The sequence below is a fragment of the Marmota monax genome, unplaced genomic scaffold (assembly GCF_021218885.2).
Source record: "Marmota monax isolate L192 unplaced genomic scaffold, Marmota_monax_Labrador192_F-V1.1 WCK01_AAM20220418_F8-fsc00111, whole genome shotgun sequence".
NCBI classification, from domain to species: domain Eukaryota; kingdom Metazoa; phylum Chordata; class Mammalia; order Rodentia; family Sciuridae; genus Marmota; species Marmota monax.
Window position 1 is genome coordinate 2,256,717 of NW_026695067.1, and position 25,029 is coordinate 2,281,745.

The window sequence follows — 25,029 nt, forward strand, 5'->3', positions numbered from 1 at the left end:
TAGACATTCTGCACAGGTACTACAAGAATACAGGACAGAAACTGTAATATCTCAGATCTGTGCTGCAAGACAGGAAGACACATAGACAACATGAAAAAACAAGGGAGAAAATTGCCCCAAACAAACCAGGATACTGTAATAACAGAACCCATGGGCAGTGAACTTGATGAAATATCAGAGAAGGAGTTCAGAAGGCTCATAATTAAAATGATCTGTGAATTAAAGACTAACGTAAATGACCAAATACAGGCAAAAATTGATCACTCCAATGAAGAGATAAGAGAACAAATACAGGGAGCAAAACATTATTTCGAGAGAGAGATAGAGACTCTGAAAAAATACAACAGTCAGAAACATTTGAAATGAAGGACACAATAAACCAAATAAGAAACTCAATAGAAAGCATAAACAACAGACTAAATTACTTGAAAGAAAGAATGTCAGAATGAAGAAAAAGTATACAATCTGGAAAATAAAGTTGAACATACAGTGAAGATAGAGACTAACCCACAATATTATAATTATCTTATATTAGACAAAGGTGCCAAAAACAGGCACTGGAGAAACCATGATCAGAATATTCAATAATTATGAGACAGCATTAAAAGACCAAATCTAAGAGTTATTGGGATAGAGGAAGGCACAAAGTTTCAAACCAAAGGAATGCACAATCTCTTCAATGAGATAATATCAGAAAATTTCCCAAGCATGAAGAACAAATTGGAAAACCAAATACAAAAGTCTTACAGGATACCAAAAGTACAAAATTACAACAGATCTACACCAAGGCACATTATAATGAAAATGCCTAGCATACAGAATAAGGATAGAATACTGAAAGCCACAAGAGAGAGGAATCATATCATATATAGGGGGAGACCAATTCGTATCTCAGCAGATTTTTCAACCCAAATACTCAAAGCCAGGAGATCATGGAAAAACATACCAAGCTCTGAAAGAAAATGGATGCCAACCAAGAATCTTATATCCAGCAAAACTAAGCTTTAGATTTGATGATGAAATAAAAACCTTCCATGATAAACAAAAGTTAAAAGAATTTACAACTATAAAGCCTGCACTACAGAACATCCTCAGAAAAATATTCCAAGAGGAGGAAATGAAAAACAATGATGAAAATCAGCAGAGGGAGGTATTACACTGAAGGAAAAACAGACTGCTAGATCAATGGTACAGAATAGAGGACACAGAGACTAACCCACAAAATTATAATTATCTTATATTAGACAAAGGTGCCAAAAACAGGCACTGGAGAAAAGATAGCATCTTCAAGAAATGGTGCTGGGAAAACTAGAAATCTATAAGCAACAAAATGAAATTAAACCCCTATCTTCTCACCATGCACAAAACTTAACTCAAATGAAGCAAGGACCTAGGAATTAAAACAGAGACTCCATGTCTAACAGAAGAAAATGTAGGCCCTAATCTTCATCATGTGGGATTAGGTCCCAAATTCCTTAATAAGACTCCTGTAGCCAAGAATTAAAACCAAGAATCAATAAATGGGATGGAATCAAACTAAATATTTTCTTCTCAGCAAAAGAAATAATCTGTGAAGTGAACATAGAGCCTACATCCTGAAAGCAAATCTTTACTCCACACATCAGATGGAGCACTAATCTCTAGGGTATATAAAGAACTCGAAAAGCTAAGCACCGAAAAACAAATAACCCAATCAACAAATGGGCCAAGGACCTGAACAGACACTTCTCAGATGATGATATACAATCAATCAACAAGTATATGAAAAAATGCTCCTCATCTCTAACAATCAGAGAAATGCAAATGAAAAGTACTCTATCATCTCACTCCAGTCAGAATGCAGCTATTCTGAAGAAAAACAACAATAAGTGTTGGTGACGATTCGGGAAAAAAGGCACACTCATACATTGCTGGTGGGACTGCAAACTGGTGCAGCCAATAGGGAAAGCAATATGGACAATCCTTGGAAATCTGGGAATGGAACCACCATTTGACCCAGCTATCCCTCTCCTCGGACTATACCCCAAAGGACTTAAAAACAGCATACTACAGGGATACAGCTACATATAGCAGTACAATTCACAACAGCTAAACTGTGGAACCAACCTAGATGCCCTTCAGTGGATGAACGGATAAAAAAATGTGGCATATATACATATATACACAATGGAATTTTACTCAGCAATAAAAGAGAATAAAATCATGGCATTTGCAGGTAAATGGATGGCATTAGAGAAGATAATGCTAAGTGAAGCTAGCCCATCCTCCCAAAAAAACAAATGCTGAATGTTTTCTTGATATAAGGAGGCTGACTCATAGTGGGGTAGGGAGAGACAGCATGGGAGGAATAGATGAATTCTAGATAGGGCAGAGGTATGGGAGGGAAATGAAGGGGGCAGAAGATAAGCAAGGAAAGTGGAATGTGATAGACATCATTATCCAAAGTACATGTATGAAGACACAAATTGGTGTCTTCATACTTTATATATAGAGATATGAAAAACTGTGGTATATATGTGTAGTATGAATTGTAATGCATTCCGCTGTCATTATCTTTTTTGAATCAATAAAAAAGGAAAATATAATGAGAGGTGAAACCAAGTCATGTTAAATAATAAAACAAATGAAAATGGCTGGGATTATATATCATGTCTCAATAATAATACTGAATGTTAATGGCTTAAACTCACCAATCAAAAGACATAGACTAGCAGATTGGATTTTAAAAAAAGACCCAACAATACACTGCCTTCAAGACACTCATCTCACAGAAAAAGAAATCCACAGACTGAAGGTGAAACGCTGGGAAAAATCATACCACTCACAAAGACTGCGGAAGCAAGCAGGAGTTTCCATCTTTATATCAGATAAAGTAGACTTCAAGCTAAAGTCAAACAAAAAGGATAAAGAAGGACACTACATACTGCTCAAGGGAACCACACACCAACAGACTTAATTATAAATATATATGCCCAAAACAATAAAGCACCTACGTGCTTTATTGTTGAGAACAAACTGTTCTCAAGTTCAAGAGTCAAATAGACCACAACACAATAATTTTGGGTGACTTTAACACACCTCTTTCATCACTAGATAGATCTTCCAAACAAAAGCTGAACAAAGAAACTATACAAGTCAACAATACAATCAATGATTTAGACTTAACTGACACATATAGAATATTTCATCATTCAACGAGAGAATATACTTTCTTATCAGCAGCACATAGATCCTTCTCTAAAATATGTTATGCCACAAAAGCAACTCTTAGCAAGCATAAAAAAGTAAAGATAATACCCTACCTTCTATCAGATAACAATGGAATGAAATTAGAAATCAATGATAAAATAAAAGACAAAATATACTCCAATATCTGGAGACTAAATAATATGCCATTGAATGGACAATGAGTTGCAGAAGATATCAAAGAGGAGATTTAAAAATTCTTACAGGTAAATGAGAACACTCATACAACTTATCATAATCTCTGAGAGACCATGAAGGCAGTACTAAGAGAAAAGTTCACCGAATGGAGTTCATTCCTTAAAAGAAGAAAAAGTCAATAAATGACCTCACATTACATCTCTAAGCCCTAGAAAAAGAAGAACAAATCAACACCAAAATCATTAGAAGACAGGAAATAATTAAAATCAGAGCTGAAATCAATGAAATTGAAACAAAAGAAACAATGGGAAAAAATGACAGAAAAAAAAGTTGGTTCTTTGAAAAAATAAATAAAATTGACAGATCCTTAGCCATGCTAACGAAGAGAAGGGCAGATAAAACTCAAATTACTAACATATATGATGAAAAAGGAAATATCATGACAGACACTACAGAAATACAGAAGATAATTAGAAATTATTTTGAAAACTTTTACTTCAATATAATAGAAAATATTGAAGGCATCGACAAATTTCTACAGTCATAAAATCTGCCCAAGTTGAATCAGGATGATATACACAATTTAAACAGATCAATTTCAAGTGATAAAGTAGAGGATACAATCAGAAGTCTACCAATAAAGAAAAGCCCAGGACTGGATGCATACACAGCCGAGTTCTACAAGACCTTTAAAGAAGAACTAATACCAATACTCTCTAGTTTATTTCAGGAAATCGAAAAAGAGGGAGCACTTCCAAACTCATTCTATGAGGCCAATATCACCCTGATTCCCAAACCACACAAAGACACATCAAGAAAGAAAACTTCAGACCAATATCTCTAATGAACATAGATACAAAAATTCTCAATAGAATTCTGGCAAATCGAATACAAAAACGTATTAAAAAGACTGTGCACCATGATCAAGTGGGGTTTATCCCAGGGATGCAAGGTTGGTTCAACATAAGGAAATCCATAAATGTAAGTCATCAAAACACTTAAAGACAAGAATCATATTATCATCTCAATAAATGCAGAAAAAGCATTTGACAAAATACAGCACCCCTTCATGTCCAAAACACAAGAAATATTAGGGATAAAGAAACATATCTCAACATCATAAAGGATATCTATGCTAAGCCCCAGATCAACATCATTCTAAATGGAGAAAAACTGAAGGCATTCCCTCTAAAAACTGGGACAGGGATGCCCTCTTTCACCACTTCTATTTAACATAGTTCTTGAAACACTGGCCACAGTATTTAGAAGAAAGAAATAAAAGGGATCCATATAGGAAAAGAAGAACTCAGATTGGCACTATTGGCTGATATGATATGATTCTATACCTAGAAGATACGAAAATTTTCATCAGAAAACTTCTAGAACTAGTAAATGAATTCAGCAAAGTAGCAGGATATAAAATCAACATCCATAAATCAAATGAATTTCTGTATATCAGTGACAAATCTTCAGAAAGGGAAACTACCCCATTTACAATAGCCTCAAAAGCAAAGCAAAACAAACAAACAAAAACTTGGGAATCAACTTAACAAAAGGGTTAAAGATCTATGTAATGAAAGTTACAGAACCCTAAAGAAAGAAATCAAAGACCTTAGAAGATGGAAAGATCTACCTTGCTCTTGAATAGGCAAAATTGTATTATCAAAATGACCATACTACCAAAAGCACTATACAGAGTTAATGCAATTCCGATCAAAAATCCCAATGACATTTCTCATAGAAATAGAAAAAGGAGGGCTGGGGATGTGGCTCAAGCGGTAGCGCGCTTGCCTGGAATGCGTGCGGCCCAGGTCCGATCCTCAGCACCACATAAAAACAAAGATGTTGTGTCGGCTGAAAACTAAAAAATAAATATTAAAATTCATTCTCTCTCTCTCTCTCTTAAAAAAACAAGAAAAAGAAATAGAAAAAGCAGTCATGAAATTCATCTGGAAAAATAAGAGGTCCAGAATAGCTAAAGCAATCCTTAGCAGGAAGACTAAAGCAGATGGCATCACTATACCAGACCATAAAATATATTACAGAGCAATAGTAACATAAATAGCATGTTATTGGCACCAAAACAGACTGGTAGACCAATGACACAAAATAGAGGACACAGAGACTAACCCACAAAATTATAATTACCTTTTATTAGACAAAGGTGCCAAAAACATGCAATGGAAAAAAAGACAGCCTCTTCAACAAATGGAGCTGGGAAAACTGGAAATCCATATGCAACAAAATGAAATTAAACCCCTATCTTTTACCATGCACAAAACTCAACTCAAAGTGGATCAAGGACCTAGGAATAAAAACAGAGACCTGTGTCTAATAGAAGAAAAAGAAGGCTCTAATCTCCATCATGTGGGATTAGGCCCCAATTTCCTTAATAAGACTCCTTTGGCACAAGAATTAAAACCAAGAATCAATAAATGGGATGGAATCAAACTAAAAAGTTTCTTCCCAGCAAAACAATCTGTGAGATGAACAGAGAGCGTACATCTTGGGAGCACATCTTTACCCCTGATACATCAGATCAGCACTAATCTCCAGGGTATATAAAGAACTCAAAATGCTAATAACCAAAAAAAAAAACAAATAACCTAATCAATAAACAAGCCAAGGACCTGAACAGACACTTCTCAGAAGATGATATACAAATATATGAAAAAGTGTTCATCATCGCTGGCAATTAGAGAAATGCAAATCAAAACTAAGATTTCATCTCACTCCAGTCAGAATGACAGCTATTATGAATACAAACAACAATAAGTGTTGGTGAAGATGTGGGGGAAATAGTCCATTCATACACTGTTGGTGCAAATTGGTACAGCCAATAGGGAAAGCAGTATGGAGCTTTCTTGGAAATTTGGGAATGGAACCACCATTTGACCCAGCTATCCCTCTCCTTGGTCTATACCCAAAGGATTTAAAAACAGCATACTACAGGGACACAGCCACATCAATGTTTATAGCAGCACAATTCACAATAGCTAACCTGTGGAATCAACCTAGATGCCCTTCAATAGATGAATGGATAAAAAAAAATGTGGTACATATACACAATGGAATATTACTCAGCAATAAAAGAGAATAAAATCATGAAATTTGCAGGTAGTGGATGGAGTTAGAGAAGATAATGCTAACTGAAGTTAGCCAATCCCCAAGAAACAAATGCCAAATGTTTTCTCTGATATAAGGAGGCTGATTCATAGTGGGGTAGGGAGGGGGAGCGTGGGAGGAATAGATGATCTCTAGATAGGGCAGAGGGGTGGGAGGGGAAATGGGGTTAGAAATCATGGTAGAATGTGATGGACATTATCATCCAAAGTACATGTATGAAGATACAAATTAGTGTGAATATACTTTGTATACAACCAGAGATATAAAAATTGTGCTCTATATGTGTAATAAGAATTGTAATGCATTCCACTGTCATATATAAATAAAAAATATTTTAAAAAAGAAGCATGAAATGATGGCATTTGTTGGTAAAGGGGTGGAAGTGGTGACTACCATGTTAAGTGCAATAATCCAATCCCAAAAAACTGAAGGCCTATGTTCTCTCTGATATTAGATGATAATAATAAGAGAGGGAGGAAGGAAAACAAGTCCATAGGATTAGACAAAGGGGAATGAAGGGAAGGGAGAGGAATAGGAATAGAAATAACAGTAGAATGAACTGGATATAATTTTCTTATGTTCATATATAATACACAGCCAGTAAAATTCCACATCATGTACAACTGTAAGAATGGGATTCTAATTAGAATAAGTTATACTACATGTATGTATGATATGTCAAAACACAATCTACTATCATGAATACTTAAAAGAACAAATAAAATGTTTAAAAACTTTTAAAAGTACAATAAAATAAAAACTGAAAGGTAAACATAAGTACAACAGAAAAAGAATTATAATTTCTGAATCTTTTAAAGATGAAAAACAAAGATCTCATTAATCTTAGAAAAGAAAATAAAGTATGGCAGCTAGGCGCGGTGACACACACCTGCAATCCCCACAGTTCAGGAGGCTGGGCAGGAAGATCACAAGTTCAAAGCTAGCCTCAGCAAGGGTAAGACACTAAGCAACTCATGACACCCTCTTAATAAAATACAAAATGGGGCTGGGGACATGGCTCAGTGTTGGAGTGCCCTTGAGTTCAATCCCTGGTGGGGGCAGGAAAGAAAGTATGGCAAATATAAAGCACAAAATAGGACGGTTAGAATGTGTCCACATGAATTAGTGAATACAATAAATGTGAACTGGTCAAACTTATAATTCACTTATTAAATTACAGAGACACTAGAATTGGATAAGAAGCAAAATCTACCTATATACTAACTTCAAGAGAGAGAACTGAATAAAAATTACACACAAAGGCTAAAACTTTACCTCTATATACCAAATAAGGTATATATCTTTTTATAAAAATGCTAGAAAATGCTAATAAAACATAGTGAATATAGCAGTATTAATATAAAACACAAGCAGAATTCCTCAGCATTAGAATTCTAGAGCTATTGGAATTGATGAAAGAAATACCACACTAACAGATACAATAATCAGAATATTTATGCACATACAAATCACATTCTAATTTTATAAAAGCAAGCTGTGAGCTCTAATGAAACAGAGAAGCAGCCACTATTTATCAATGACCCACAATAACCACAGACCAGTCACACTACCTACTGGTTGTGATGAAGAGAACTATCTGAGGACAGCACCCACATTATATAAGCTAGACCTGAAGAACCAGAGTGGGCAATCTGGTCACCCCAGCAAGTTACAGCACCAATGTAATCAAAACAGATAAGAAAATGCTTTAAAACTGTACTACAGCGTAAGCCCCAGAGCTTAAATGAAAACGATAGTGGGTGAAATACTGAGAGATTCTAGAACTAAGTTTTAAACCTGAAATGATGAAGAAATTAGGAAATTGGACCAAGTTTTGAAACTGGAGGTTTGAAGTGGAAATTATGTCTGGTTTTTCATTAGTGAAGAAAAACTGTTTATACATTTGAATGAAAAGTTTGTAAAAATAAGGGAGGGGCTGGGGTTATGGCTCAGCGGTAGAGCGCTTGCCTCCCATATGCAAGGCCCTAGGTTCGATCCTCAGCACCACATAGAAATAAATAAATAAGCTAATTAAATAAAGTTCTTTTGTACAACTACAAAAAATAAATATTAAAAATAATAAGGGAAATGTAATTTTTCTAAAATTATTGTATTTAGGAGGAAAGAGTCATCATAATTACTGGTGAAAGTACAAGTATACTAGAAAAAAATTTACGAAGTGCTACTCAAATTAGAATGCAGGTATATCTGGGTCCAGAAATTTCATTTCTAGCCTGGTTACATAATTTGCAGGGCCCACTGAAAAGTGAAAACGCAGGGTCTTTTGTTCAGAACTATTAAAAATTTTAAGAAAGCAAAAGCAGAGAAATAAACTCAGTGTTAGGACCCTTCCAAGTACATTATTACAAACCAAGGAAGCAGGCTCTACTACTTAACCTGAAAAAACACACATGCATATATGCAATGTCATATACAAAAGGATGTATACTGCAGCACTGTTTGTAACAGCAGTTAACAAAAATAATAGGAAGGGAAAAAACATATGGATGACAACAGAATTCTTTAATACGTTATGGAAGATCAAAATAGTGGAAAACTATATATCAGTACCAAACCAAAAATGTACACAAATTTTTAAAAGAAAAAACCAGGTTGTCAATGAAAAGGTATAGAACAATTCTAGTAAGAAAGATAAAGGAGTTAAATATAAGCATGACTCTGTGTGTGTGTGTGTGTGCGTGTGTAGTATTTAGGAATAAAGTTGTTCAAAATTAAAAAATATCTCCTTGAAGGATGGGGAAGACATTTTAGGAAAAAACAGGCATTTTAATTATTACTTTACATAATTGTTTAAGCAGGTTAGGCAAACTATAGTCCATACATAGAGAAAACCAGTCCACTGCCTATTTTTAAAATGTCTTTCTACTCATGCATTACAGTTACATATAGGAATGTGATTATTTTCTGTCTACATTTTTTATTGGTGCATTACAGTTATACGTATGGATGGGATTTGTTGTTTCGTATTTGTACATGTACACAATATAACAATATAATTTGGCAGATATCACTCCCCAGCACTTCCTCTCTCCCTAACCCACCCCACCTTGGTCCATTTAATCTGCTGATCTTCCTTTAATCAAAGGATTATTAGGATATCTGCCCCCACTTATCTTTTTCCTTTTTTCTCTCTACCTTCTGTAAATGAGAGAAAACATACGACCCTTAACCTTCTGAGTTTGACTTATTTGGCTTAATATGATTGTCTCTAGTTCCATCCGTTTTCCTGCAAATGCCATAATTTCATTTTTTATGACTAAATAAAACTCCACTGTGTATATACACCATATATTCTTTATCCACTCATCCATTAACAGATATCTAGGCTGGATGTTTGCACAGCTTGGCTATTGTGAATTGTGCTGCTATAAACATGAGTGTGCATGTTATCACAGTAGTAAGATGATTTTAATTCTTCAGGATAATTACCAAGAAGTGGTATGGCCTGGATCATACAGTGTTTCCATGCCTAGTCTTTGTAGGAGCCACCATAATGATTTCCTTGGTGGCTGTACTAATTTACAGTCCTACCAACAGTGTAAAATTGTTCCTTTTTCCACATCCTCTCCAGTATTTATTATCATTTGTATTCTTAATAACTGCCATTCTGACTGGAGTGAGATGAAATCTCAGTGCAGTTTTGATTTGCATTTCCCTAATTTCTAATGATGTTGAATATTTTTCCATGTTAGTCATTTGTATTTCTTCTTTTGAGAAGCGTCTAAGTAGTTAATTTGCCCATTTATTAATTGGGTTATTTGATTTTCTGGTTTAAAGGTTTTTTGAGTTTTTTATATATTCTAGATATTAATCCTCTATCAGAAGAGTAGCTGGTATAGATTTTCTCCCATTCTGTGATTTCTCATTTCACATTCCTAATTGTTTCCATTTTCTCTGCAGAAGCTTTTAATTTGCAGTAAGTGAAAAAGAAAATTACAAATTGTAAAGTTAGAAATCACTATACAATATATAATGAAATTTAAAATTAACCAAAACTAATAGGGAAAATACTATACCGTCAAAGTATTTTAAAAATTATTTCTAAATCACTCTTAGATATAAACTAAAACCAAATCAGTTACATGAAAATAAGAATACTACCTAAAAATTAAGAAGAGTAAGTAAAGGAGTTGATGAAATCAAAGTAACAATAAAATAGAAAGCAAGAAATTCCTTTAATATGCTTTGAAGCAATTTTTGGAGAAGATCAATAAAAAAGTCTCTGAAAATTTTATTCAAGAAATAAAAGCCAATACTAAAAAAACTGAAGAAAAATATGTACTAAAAATTAAGAAAAAAATGATATGTGCACAAAGAGACATACAACAGACCAAAAATTAAACTTCTTAAAAAAGATACAGTAACAGAAAACATTCTAAAACAAAAATAATGGCACTGAATCACAAATAGGTGCTGGATGTTGTCAAATGCCTTTTCTCCATCTCCTGATAAAATCATGTTTTCTTTTGTAACCTGGTTATGTGTTGACTACATTAGCCAATTTAAGAATGTTAAATCAGCCTTGATAACTTGGCATAATTCCCATATGGTCATGATGTTTACTTCTTTTATACATTACTATATTCACTTTTTAATATTTTGTTAAGGACTTTTGCAAGAGACACTGACAAGGGACAAGAGACATTGGTCAGTAGTTTTGTCTCTAGTCTCTGGTTTGAGTAATAGGGTAATAATGCTGGCCTCATAGAATGAGTTAGACATTATTCCCTCTACTCATAATTTCTAAAAGAGAATATAAACAATTGGTATTTATTCTTAGATGTTTGGTAAAAATCAACAGTGAACAGATCTGGGCCTGCTAATACTGTGTTTTCTAAAGTTAGTAACTATTGATGAAATTTCTTTAATACAGATATAGGCTTGTTCAGATTGCCTGTTTTTTCTTGTGAAAGTTCTAGAAGAATGTGTCTTTCAAAGGAATTGATTCATTTTGTCTAGGTTATCAAATTTTGGGGCACAAAGTTGTTCATAACATGGCTTTATTATTGTTTTAATGTCCATAGGATCTCTACTGTTATCTCCTCTTTCTGATATTACTCTGCATTTTTTTTTCATTTTTTATGAGTTAACATAGCTAGAAACATATCAACTCTATTTTTCCAAAGCAACACAGCTTTGGGATTTGTTGATTTTTCTCTATAGATTTCCTGTTTTCAATTTCTACTGAAAATAAGATGTTTACTCTAATTTTACTACTTGTTTTTTTCCTACTTATTTGGATTTACCTGTTTTCTTTTTCTAGTTTCCTAAGGTGGAAACTTAGATTATCCATTTTAGACCGTATTCTTTTTTTTTAATATTTATTTTTATATTTAGTTTTAGTTTTAAGTGGACACAACATCTTTATTTTACATTTATGTGGTGCTGAGAATTGAACTCAGTGCCTCAAGCATGCCAGGCGAACAATCTACTACTGAGTCACAACCTCAACTCCCAAGACCATATTCTTTTCTTTTCACTTCAATATTTATTTTTTAGTTGTACACAATACCTTTATTTTGTTTATTTATTTTTATGTGGTGCTGAGGATCAGACACAGGGCTTTGCACATGCTAGGTGAGCGCTCTACCGCTGAGCCACAACCCCAGCCCAGACCCACCCCCCTATTCTTTTTCTAATACTTAAATTTAAGGCTTTCAATTTCCCTCTAAGCACTTTTTACATGACACCACACAGATTTTTTTTTCTTTCTTTTCTTTTTTTTTTTTGGTACCAGGGATTAAATTCAGGGGGCACTCAACCACTGAGCCCCATCCCCAGACCTATTTTTCTGTATTTTATTTAGAGACAGGGTCTCACTGAGCTGCTTGGTGGCTCATTTTTGCTGAGGCTGGCTTTGAACTCTGGATCCTCCTGCCTTAGCCTCCGGAGCCACTGCAATTATAGACATGCACCACCATGCCAGCCTACATCCCACAGATTTTGAGAGGTAGTATTTTAATTTTCATTCAGACAAAATTATGTTAAAAATTTTTCTTTAATCTTTGAGCCATGTATTATTTAGAAGTGGGTCATTTAATCTCCAATTATTTAGTAATATTCCAAGTATCTTTCTGTCACTTATTTCTGGTGTAATTCCACCATAATCTAAGCAGAACAGATATTGTATAATTTCTAATCATATATATTTGTTAAGATATGTTTTGTGGCCTTGAATGTGGTCTGCCTTAGAGAATGTTTCATGTAAGCTTGAGAATAATATGTATAATCTGCTGTAGTTGGATGAAGTAGTTACCAACATTTATTGGCTAGTAAATCCTTTCCTTAATGATTGAAATTCTACCTTTCTCTCTGTATCAGTAATTTACTGCTGTGAAACACACTACTGAGTTAGCGGCTTAAAATAACCACTATTTATTTATTCCCTGCAGTTCAGTCTGGCTTTATTTAGCAAAGTAATTCTGCTCTAGCCTAAGGTAATTTTTTTTGGCAGATATAGTCATCTGGTAGTTGGCTAGGCACTTACTGGACCTGGATGGCCTTACTACCTTGTATGGAGTGGTCTGATCAGGGATAGCAAGGATAACTGAGCCTGATCCAGGCTTCCTTACATGAAATTCACAGAGGAGTGAGTAAGTGAAGGGAAGAACAAAAGCCATAAGCACTGTGAAACCAATGCTAGGAAGGGACATATCACTTCTACAGCTTTCTATGAGTGAAAACAAGTCACAGGATGAGAACAGTTTCAAAAAGAAGGGAAACAGGTACACTCGTTGGTAGAAGAAGTGATAAGTTATACTACAAAGAGGCACACCTCCAGGAATGGTTCAACAATTTCTGGTTATCTTTTCAAACATATAAAGTCATACACAAAATTTCCTTAAGCATTTGGATCTACTTGTAGATTGTTTTAAAATCTATTCCAAAATTTATATTTTTATTCATGTGTCAAATAAATATTATTAAGTATCTGTTAGCTCAGTCACTACCCCCATTCTTTTTGAAAAACTTTCCTAGAAATTCTCACATTTTTCTTTATGCTCTTTCAAATGATTGTAGGTAAATGGAAAAAAGGGTTATTATTTTATAGAGATTATATTATACTTGTAGAAATATTATTAATTTAGTGTCTTGGGTCTTCTATCCAAGAGAATGATTTTTCTTTTCATTCATGCAAGTTTTCTTTTATATCTCTTATAAGCATTTGAAGATTTTCCTTTTATAGATTTCTTCACATTTCTTGAGTTTATTCTCATATACTTTATTATTACAATTATCAATGATACTTATGTGTTCTAAATGGTTATCACAAAGAAAAGCTGTGAAATTTCATATCCTGAATATGATGTTACATTATCTCGGGCAAATTCCTCTCTAGAACTTAGTTTTCTTAATTAACTTCACAGAGTTGTGAGAAACAATGCAGTTCATATAAAGTCTGATATATGGCAAGGGCTCAATAAATTTTGCTTATTATTACTATCATATTCATTGGGTAATCAGCCATCTTACTGAATTGATTTCTCTTGTTCCTACCGATTTTTCACTTGGGACTCTGGGATTTGAGACACATAGTAATCATAATCTTGGTAATTCTTTTCCTTCCTTTAATAGTTTATCTTTTTTTTCCATTTTCTTTTAGCATTGCAGTGGCCCTTATTTCCAACATAATAGATGTAGATATCTGATGTGTTACCTTACTTCTGACAGGCAGAGTATATCTATTGTAATTATTCCTAAGTGACTAATAATAATACACTTTGCTTTTCAACAAAAACACTTATACTCCATCAAATTATGTGAGCACATTTCTAATAGCACCTTTACTGGAAGTATTTTCAAAAGAAGCAAAATAATGATTTTTTTCTTTGCTTATTTTTATATTTATACCCAATGATGTACTCTAAAATCTTTAATCTTAATCCAAAATCTCTAACTTCATTGAAAATCTCATCAGAATTAGAGAATCATAATTAGAACCATCATAATTAGAACTATCCTAACAGACATGTCTCTCCTCAGAGTAAGCATGAGTACAACCACACCTTGCCGGACCTGATTTGTTAGTACAAGGTATCTAAACCTTGGCACTATTGACATTTCAGATGATATAATTCTTTGCTATAGAGATCTGTCTTGTGAACCGGAGAATATTTAGCAGAATCCCCCGTCTCTACCCACTTAATGCCAATAGCATCCTTTCCCTAAATTGCCCTAATGAGAACTACCCAGTCATGGCCAAATATACTCTGGCAAATTCAACTCCAGTTGGACACCATTGTCTTAAAAGAATGATGTATGAATCAGAAACGAAGCCCCAGGTCATAAACATAATATGGTGGTTCAGATACACTTTGCCATAGGCAGAGACCAAAAAATCAGTAGATGTAAAATGTAGGATAAAATACTCACTTTGCTTTATAGGGTGACTCAGACCCAGAATTTTTTGTTTCCATTAAACTCTCATATTCCTTGGCCCTGAAGAGAAAAAAATTGTTAGTTGTTGTTTTTATAGCAATCCAAAACCTTAACTTTGGTTTTCCTTTCCAATATGAAATTATGCTGTTAAAGTGATAAATTAACACTTTGATTTCTGAAATTTCCTATTTAAATTACTGTAAATTTTATCATAAAAGGCGAAAAACTTATCTTTCCTCATAAGATATAGAACAGACTGAAAAAACACTTTTGAGTTTATAGATTTGATTCAGGTAGTCACTTTTCAGAAATGTAAGAATAATGATAATTAAATTCAAAGGTCTATTAAATTTCTACAAAGTAGCTGAGGCGGTTGCCTATCTATGTGCCTGAAGTAGGATTTACTGCAAAAATAAATACAGGTAAATAGTCATATAATTTTAGAAATAATTTAAAAGACTATGGAAAAAACTGACCAGACCTTCAAAGATTTGTTTTGTTTTTCTTATTTATACTGACTAAAGCAAAGGTCGATAAAAATCTAAAATAACACTTCCTTGCCATTGTTTAACTAAGCCAGACCTAACAGTCATCAACAGGTCATGAAAGACAGATCTCACTATAGCATCCATTAATTTTGATATGTCTATTTCTTTTTCTGGAGAAAAACAAAGAGAAAAATGTTAATTTAAAGGTTAACTATTCATCCAAAGACTCCTAGCCTCAAATAATTAGTTTAGTGACTTATGAAATTATTAGCCAAAACACACAGCAGCGCCAGATAAGAAACCCAAGCTCTGCTCCATAAAAAATGTGCTTGTGTGTGGTGGCACATGTCTACAATCCCAACTACTTGGGAATTTGGAGTAGGAGAAGTGCAAATTCAAGGAGACCCTGGGCAATTTAGGAAGATCTTGCAACAAAATAAAAATCAGAAAAGGGGGGAGAGGCTGAAAATGTAACTGTGTATTAGAGCACTTCACTAACAAGCCCCAAGCCCTGTCTTAAACCCCCAGTACTGCTTGGCAGACAAAAACACAAGTTCAGAAAATGCAAATTATATCAGTGCTTACAAGGAAAAAGTAAACTAGCACAGGTTATATTTGGGAATAAATATCTAAATTGGAATAAAAGATGAAATTATATTATTGTAACTTAATGATGCTATTATTATTGAATAAAATATTAAGGTATATCATAATTGGGAAATAACCACTTGGTAGTTGCAGTAATTTTGACCTCATCTGAAAAGTAGAAAGAGTAATCATTATGCAGGGTTGAATATGTTCTAAGAATTGAGTCAGATGCTATATGTTCATTCTCTCATATGTACCTAAAAATGTGATACAGTATTACCCCCATTTTGCAAAGAAGACATCTTAGGAAAATGCCTATTATATAAAAGCCTACATTGATCTAGGGTTTAAGGTGGAAGAGACTGAATTCATTCTTTCATTCATATCCATACAACTATAATGTCATCATTTTAAAAATCCTAATTGATCCTGAATTGGTATTTTACCACTATGTTATAACTTGAATCTTTTCTTGATTAACTTTTTAGGAATCGAAAAAGTTAATTATTTGTAAACACTTATTTTCATTGATGCAACTCTGTATAAAATTAAACTAGATGATAGGAATGTATGTACACAATGGGAATATTCAAGGAAGTTCTTCTTCAGAAAGAAAAACAGGACATTAAGAACACTAAAAGAGAGGGGCTGGAATTGTGGCTCAGTGGTGGAGTGCTTGCCTATCATGTGCAAGGCTCTGGGTTCAATTCTCAGCACCATATATAAATAAATAAAGGTATTGTGTCCAACTACAACTAAAAAATAAATATTAAAAAAGGAAACAAACGAAATTTATTTAAAAAAGAACACTAAAAGATACACAGTTCCACAGAGCAGAGTAACTGCTGAATACTGCAATGTTTTCATCTCCAATTAAGACAACACAGCAGGTTTCCTAAAGAAAATTAAATGTATACTCGATTAAAAAAAAAAAGGTAGCCTCTGAGTACAGAAAAAAGAGAAGAAAAGGCATTACTTTCAAAGAAGACTACACAAACAAGGCTGAATATGAGGGAAAATTATAAGTCATGCTTAGGAGACATTGTAGACTCATTTGGCTAGAGAAGACGACTAAAATATGGGGATAATGTGAGTAACACTAAAAAATCCTTTCAGATAGTCTATCCTAATTAACTTATGATTTTTAAAGATAATGATCTACTTGATTGAAGTTTTAAATTTTATTAGTGAATTGCTATAAACTAAATTCCTTCTTGGTGGGGGGTGCCAGGGATTGAACTCAGAGGCACTTGACTACCAGCTCACATTCCCAATTATATTTTGTATTTTATTTAGATAGTCACACTGAGTTGCTTAGAGCCTTGTTTTTGCTGATGCTGGCTTTGAACTTGTGATCCTCCTGCCTCAGCCTCCCGAGTTGCTGAGATTACAGGTATGCACTACCATACCTGGCTCAGTTTATTTTTTTATTGGCATTTTTTACATGCTATTTTACCAATCTCAAAGAATTGATCTTATCAATCTCTTGTTATGTTTGTAAAGATATGCTTCATTGCTGTATGTGTATATGATAAATTAAAATAAGTGTATCAACCTCATTTTCCGGGGGGAGGGGAAATATTATTCTAGCTCTTCAAATTGAATTGCTCCTCCATCATGTCTACTTCATCTGATGACAAAAATCTCTTAAAATTTCACTCTATGCAAAGCTGAGGATCCAGCCCATGAGCTTTGTGCTACCACCGTCACAAATATCCAATAATTTGTAGTTTCTGTTTTTATTTACTCCTTAAAACCTCTTAGGGCAAATAATGTCTTTTTTTCCCACCCTTGGTTCCAAAGAATTAATTTTTTTTCTTTATGATTTTTTCATATTTTGGGACAATTTTTTGTGGTATAATTTTTATACAACAAATTTTTTATTTTAAGTATATAATTCAATTAGTTTTCACAGTTGTGTACTCCAATATAATTGAAACTACAATCATAATATATTTCCAATACCCTACAAAGTTTTCCTTTGTCTCTTTGTAGTCAACATCTTCCCCTACCCTCTAGTTCCTAGTAACCCTTCATCTTCCATCTAGAATACCCAAAACTAGTATAATCAAGGCTGTATTATATATACTGTATTGTGTCTGGATAATTTAGCATAAAGTTCTTGAGATTATTTTATATTGTTAAACGTATCTCTTATTTCCTTCATTTGCTTAATAGTGTTCTGCTACTGGTGTACATCACAATTTGTCATTTGCCAACTGAACATAACACTTCTTTGCAGATTTGAGCTATTATAAATAAAGGTACTATGAACATTTGCAGACAAGTCCCTGTGAAGGAAAATATCTTCATTTCTTTTGGATATACACCTAGAAGTGGGATTACAGGGTTGTATAATAAGCACACAATTAAGTTACTGAAATATTTTCCAGAGTGGTCATTTCAATTTGTATTTGTACCAACAAAATATGAGTTATAATTGTTTTAGCCTTTGCCAATACTTACTATATTAAGTCTTCTTAATTTTAGCAATTCCTATACATGAGTTTTGGTTTCGCATTGTGACTTATCATTTTCCTAATGAACAATGAATTAAATAACTTACTATGTTATTTATGAACTGCTTATTTGAAGTTCATCTTCAACAGTGAATTTTGTTCCAATCTTTTGCCCATTATCAAATAAATTAGCCCTTATTTTCAGGCAGGGTTGGTGAAGCAGGGTTCTGACTCATCTTTTGCTTTAAATTTAGAGTTTACTGATTTATGCTTGAAAAATATCTCATTTCCATTCCAGAATTGGAGGATCAAATTTTGGTCTTTTGTGTCTTGGTGTGTGTTCAATATTTAGAAATTTTCTATGGAAATTTTAAAAATTTGTTCTTTTTAGAGAGTAGAGTACATTGACATACATACATGGAGTTTCACAGATTATATTCATATCTGAACAAACAAAGTTATATCCTATTCATTCTATTGTCTTTCCTATTCCCAATCCTTCCCTTTCCTTCCCTTCCTTTGTCTAATCCAATGAACTTCTATTCAACACGCCCCCTGGTTCCATCTCACTCCAGTCAGAATGGCAATTATCAAGAATACAAGTAACAATAAATGTTGGTGAGGATTTTGGGGGAAAGGTATACTCATACGTTGCTAGTGGACTGTAAATTGGTGCAACCACTCTGGAAAGCAGTACAGAGATTCCTTAGAGAACTTGGAATGGAATCATCATTTGACCCAGTTATCCCACTCCTTGGTCTACACCCAAAGGACTTAAAATCAGTACACTACAGTGACACAACCACATCAATGTTTAGAACAGCTCAATTCACAACTGCTAACCTATGGAATTTTTACCATATAAAGCCTAATGTGTGAACACAGGACTTCTTTCCATTTTATTTTAGATCTGCTTTGATTTCCTTAATCAATATTTGTAATTTTTACTGTATAAGTAAAACAACACCTTGGTTATATTTCTTGATTATTTCATTCTTTTTTTTTTTTTGAGAGAGAGAGAGAGAGAATTTTAATATTCGGACACAACATCTTTGTTTGTATGTGGTGCTGAGGATCGAACCCGGGCCACACGCATGCCAAGCGAGCGCGCTACTGCTTGAGCCACATCCCCAGCCCTTGATTATTTCATTCTTTTTTATGCCACTGTACACGGAATTGCTTTCTTAGTTTTATTTTTGGATCATTTATTGCTGGCACACAGACATACAATCTATTTTTGCATGTATCTTGTATCTTGAAGCTTTGCTGAACTCATTTATTAGCTGGATAATTGTATATGTGTGTATGTATGTTCTGTTTATTATAATGATTAATATATATTAATTGTACAAACTAATGAGTTTCACCATGTTTCCATACGTGCATATTCTTTTTTAAAACAATATTCTTGTATATTCTTTTTTAATATTATTTTTTTTTTTTTTAGTTTTCGGCGGACACAATATCTTTGTATGTGGTGCTGAGGATCGAACCGGGTCTGCACGCATGCCAGGCGAGCGCACTACCGCTTGAGCCACATCCCCAGCCCCTTGTATATTCTTTTATATATATTTACTTGTTGATGAACATTTATTTATTCATTTATTTATTTGCGGTGCTGAGAATTGAATCCAGTGAAAGGCAAGCGCTCTCTGGAGAGCTACAACTCCAGCCTCTATGCATACGCTTTGATCATTACTACCTCCATCTTATCTTTTCATGCTTTCCTTTCTCTAAACTACAATACTTTTTCTGTGTCTTGTTTATTTTTCGGAATTTGATATTCTCCAGTTTCATAATTTTTTCTGTAAATGACATTAGTTCATTTTTCTTTATAGCTCAATTGTATGTGTATCCATTCATCTACTAATGGTTACTTGGTTTGATTCCACACCTAGGCTATTGTAAGTAGCAACACAGTAAACATAGGTATGGCAAGCATCTCTTATGTATGTTCACTTCATTTCCTACAAATATGTACCCAGGAACAGCAAAGTTGGATCACATGGTAATTCTGTACTCATTTTATTTTTTTGGAGGATTCTCCATACTATTTTCCTCAGTTTCTAGACCAATTTACATTCTCATCAATAATGTATAAGAGTTACTTCCCCCCTCTCCCCACCATCTTTGCAGCATTTGTTCTGGTTTTGATAACAGTCATCTGAATGGAGAGAGAGATAATTTAAACACAGTTTTGAAATGCAATTTTCCCCTGATGGACAAAGATGTTGAGCATTTTTTCATCTAATTACTAATGATTTGTACTTCTTCTAATAAGTGTCTGTTCAGATCACTTGACCATTTACTGATTGGATTACTTGTTCTCTTTGGTGTTCAATTTTTTTGTTTTCTTCATATTCTTCAGATATTAATATTCTCTCAGATGAATGGCCAGATTAGAAGTTCTCCAATTCAAAAGTTGTTCCTTTTACACTAGTGATATTCTTTGGTATGCAGAGATTTTTAATTTGATGTAATCCCATCTGTCAATTCTTACTTTTTTTTCTTGAGCTACTGGAGTCCTGTCAGGAAAATATTACCTCTTCAATATCCTTCAGTGTTTCCCCTATTTTAACATCTAGTACTTTCAAAGTTTGTGGTGTTACATTAGGTGTTTAATTCATTTTGAGTTGATTTTTACAAAGGGCAAGACACAGGGCTATATTTTCAATATTTTACATGTGGCTATCCAGTTTTCCAAGCTCTGTTTGTTAAAGAGCCTGACTTTTGTCCAACAGTTTTTTGGCATATCTGTAAAGAATTAAAAGGCTGTAGATGCATGAGTTTATTTCTAGGTAATCTATTCCATTGATTATAAAAAACAGACACATTGCCAATATCATGTTGCTTGTTAGTATGGCGCTGTGGTATATGGAAATCAGGAATAATGTTATCTCCAACATTACTTGTTTTGCTCAAGATTGTTGGCTATTTGGATTATTTTTGCACCTATATAAATTTAAAGATTGTTTTTCCTACTTCTCTGAATAATAAAATTGATGTGTTGATAGGAATGAATTAAATCTGTAGACTGCTTTTAGTAGTATGACCATTTTGACAATATTGATCTTATCAAAGAACATGGTGGGTCTGTCCAACTTCTAGTGTCTTCTTAAATTTCTTCTAGTGTCTTCTTAAATTTGGTGCTTTAAAAATATTTTTATTAGTGCATTATAGTTATACATAATAGTAGGGTTCATTCTGACAAAATCATACAAGCACGGAACACAATTTGCCCCATGTCAGTCTCCATTCTCTCCCCTCCTTTGTCCCACTATTCTCTCTACTGGTCTACCTTCCAGTTATTGTTTTTAAATTAGTATTTTATAGATACACATAAAAATGTAATTCACTGTGGTATATTCATATATATATATATATATATATATATATATATATATATATATATGAAGAATAATTTTGTTGATTTCATTCCACAGTTCCTCACTTTCTCCATCCCTCCTCCCTTCACTCAGTAGTTTCATTGATCTTACTTCTATTTTCCTCCGATCTACTCCACATTTTCCCCCTTACTTTGCCCTAACTTCTGCTTATGAGAGAAAACATTCAATTCTTGACTTTCTGAGTCTGGCTTATTTCACTTAGTATGATGTTCTCCAGCTTGATCCAATTACCAGTAAATATCATAATTTCATTCTTCTTTATGGCTGAGTAATACTCCATCGTATATATATCTTCATCATCTGTTGACAGGCACCTGTGGTGGTTTCATAACTTGGCTATTATGAACTGTGCTGCTTATAAATGTAGATGTACCTCTCTCAGTACAGTATGCTGATTTTCGTGCTTCTAGGTAAATACCAATGAATGGGATAGCTTCATCATTTGGTGGTTCTATTTGTAGTCCTCTAGGCTTTCCAAAGTGGTTGCACTAATCTGCAGTCCCACCAACAATGTAGATGTGTACTTTTCCTCCCACATCCTTCCCAGCATTTATTATTTGTATTCTTGTAACAATGGAGTAAAATAAAATCTCATAGTGGTTTTAATTTGCATTTCCCTGATTGCTATGGATGCTGAACATTTTTCCATATGTTTGTTGACCATTAGTATTCTACTTTTGAGAGATGTCTACTTAGTTCTTTTTCCCTTATTGATTAGGTTAGTTTTTTTTTTCCAGGAGGGGGCAATTTTAAGCATTTTTTTGGTTTTGGTTCTTTATATATATTCTAGACATTAATCCCATGGTGGGAGGACTAGCTGGCAAAGATCTTCTCCTCTTCTTTTGGTTCTCTCTTTGCAATCAATCATTTTCTTTTCAGTGGAGATGCTTTTTAAGTTGACATCACCCCCACTTATTACTTTTATTTCTCAAGCTTTGGGGCTCTTGTTAAGAGCCAAAACAGGCAATACCATTATGTTGGATTTCATATAACAATTGCAAAGTCTCTGGCTAATTCCTAGGTCTTTGATCTACTTTGATCTGACTTTTACGCAGGTTGACACATAGGGATCTAGTTTCATTCTGCTACACATGGATATCCAGTTTTCCCAATACCATTTGTTTAAAAGGATATTTTTTTCTCAAACACACATTTTTGGCACTTTGTCAAGTATGAGATAACCATGTGAATCTGTCTCTAGAGTCTCCCAATCTGTTCCATTGGTCAGCATTGTCTATTTTGATGCCAATACCATGCAATTTTGTTACTATAGCTCTGTAGTATGATTGGAGATCAGGTATTGTGATGTCTCTTGGGTAATTTCATGCTCAGTGTTTAATTAGCTATTCTGGTCTTTTATTCTTCCAAATGAATTTTAGGACTGCTCTAATTCTGTTAAGAATATCATTTGTATTCCAATGAGGATTTCATTGAATCTGAATAACATTTTTGGTAATATGGATATTTTGACAATATGAATTCTGCCTATTCAAGAACATGGGAGGGCTTTCTATCTTCTAAGGTCTTATTCAATTTCTTCTTTCAGTATTCTGTAATACTCATTGTAGGGTTGTTTTTTTAAACCTGCTTGGTTAGGTTTACCTCTCAGTATTGTTATAAGGTTATCAAGAGTAGAATAGTTTTCCTAATTTCTTTCTCAACAGATTTATCAAAGTAAATATAAGAAAGCTATTGATTTAAGCATGTTGATTCTGTATCCTGCTACTTTGCTAAATTTGTTCATCAATTCTAGAAGTCCTCTGATAATGTTTTTTTAGTCTTCTAGATATAGGATCATGTCTTCAACAGAGATAATTTGACTGATTTTCCTATGTGTATCCCTTTAATTTATTTCTCTTATTTAGAAGTTTAAGGACTATGTTAAATAGGAAAAGTAAGAGTGGACACCCTTCTCTTGTTCCTGTTTTTAAGAAAAAATGCTTTAGGCTTTTCTCCACTATTATATTAGCCCTTGTTTTGTTGTATAGATCCTTTATAGTGTTGAGGTAAGTTCCTTGCATCCCTTATTTCTACAGTGTTTTAAACATGAATAGGTGCTAAATTATTTTTCTGCATCCATTGAGAAAATCATATGATCCTTGTTTTGACTATTTATGTGGTAAATTACATTAAATAATTTGTATATGTTGAACTGAACTTGCACCCCTGGGATGATATCCACTTGATCATAGTATTCTATCTACTTAATGTGTTTTTGAATATAGTTTGCCAGTATTTTTTTAAGGATTTTTTTCATCTATATTTATTAGGGATATTGGTCTGAAATTTTTTCTTTGATGTGTCTTTGGTTTTGGTAACAGGGTGATACTAAATTCACAGAATGAATTCCCTATTACATAGAATAATTTAAGAAAGACTGGCATTAGTTCTTCTTTAAAGGTCTGGTAGAACTTAGCTGAGACTCTATCTGGTGATGGGTTTTTCTTTGTTGGAAGGCTTTTAATAACTGTTTCAATTTCATTACTTGATATTGGTCTGTTTAGATTTTCTACATCTTCCTGATTCCATTTGGGCAGGTTAACATGTATCTAGAAAACTGCCAAATGTTTTCTAGATTTTGCAATTTATTGGAGTATAAATTTTCAAAATGGGTTTTAATGATCATCTGGAATTCAGAGGAGTCTAGTGATATTCTCCTTTTTTATCTTCAGTTTTTGCTGATTTGGATATTCTTGCTTTTGGTTAATTTAGCTAAGTGTTTATCAATCTTGTTTATCTTTTCCAAGAATCAACTTTTTCTTGAACTGATCCTTTGTATTTTTTTTATTCTAAATTTAATTTTGGCACTGAAATTAATGACATCCTGCCTTTTCTTCATTTGGAACTAGTTTCTTGTACCTTTCCTGGAGACTTACAGGATCATAGTAGATTATGTGGGATCTTTCTTTCTTTACCATAGGCACTCAGTGCTATAAACTTTACCCTTAGAACTGTCTTCATACTATCCTAGAGATTTTGATAAGCTGTTCTTACAAAGGCAGAATTATTATCGTCAAAATGGCCATACTATCAAAAATACTATACAGATTTAATGCAATTCCTATTAAAATTCCAATGACATTCTTCATAGAAATAGAAAAAGGAATGATAAAATTCATTTGTAAAAATAAGAGGCCCAGGGCTGGGGTTGTAGCTCAGTGGTAGTAGAGTGCTTGA

The 25,029-nt window shown here is 33.5% G+C and overlaps 1 protein-coding gene across 10 annotated transcripts in view; it reads right to left on the reverse strand.

The window, feature by feature from the left end:
* Scaper (S-phase cyclin A associated protein in the ER) overlaps window positions 1–25,029 on the reverse strand; it is a 460,757-nt gene that overhangs the window by 228,846 nt on the left and 206,882 nt on the right. For all 10 annotated transcript variants that reach the window (XM_046428027.2, XM_046428024.2, XM_046428026.2 and 7 more), the window contains one exon: window positions 14,905–14,970. In XM_046428027.2, coding sequence (XP_046283983.1) covers window positions 14,905–14,970 — 66 coding nt within the window. The remainder of the gene's footprint in view (window positions 1–14,904; window positions 14,971–25,029) is intronic.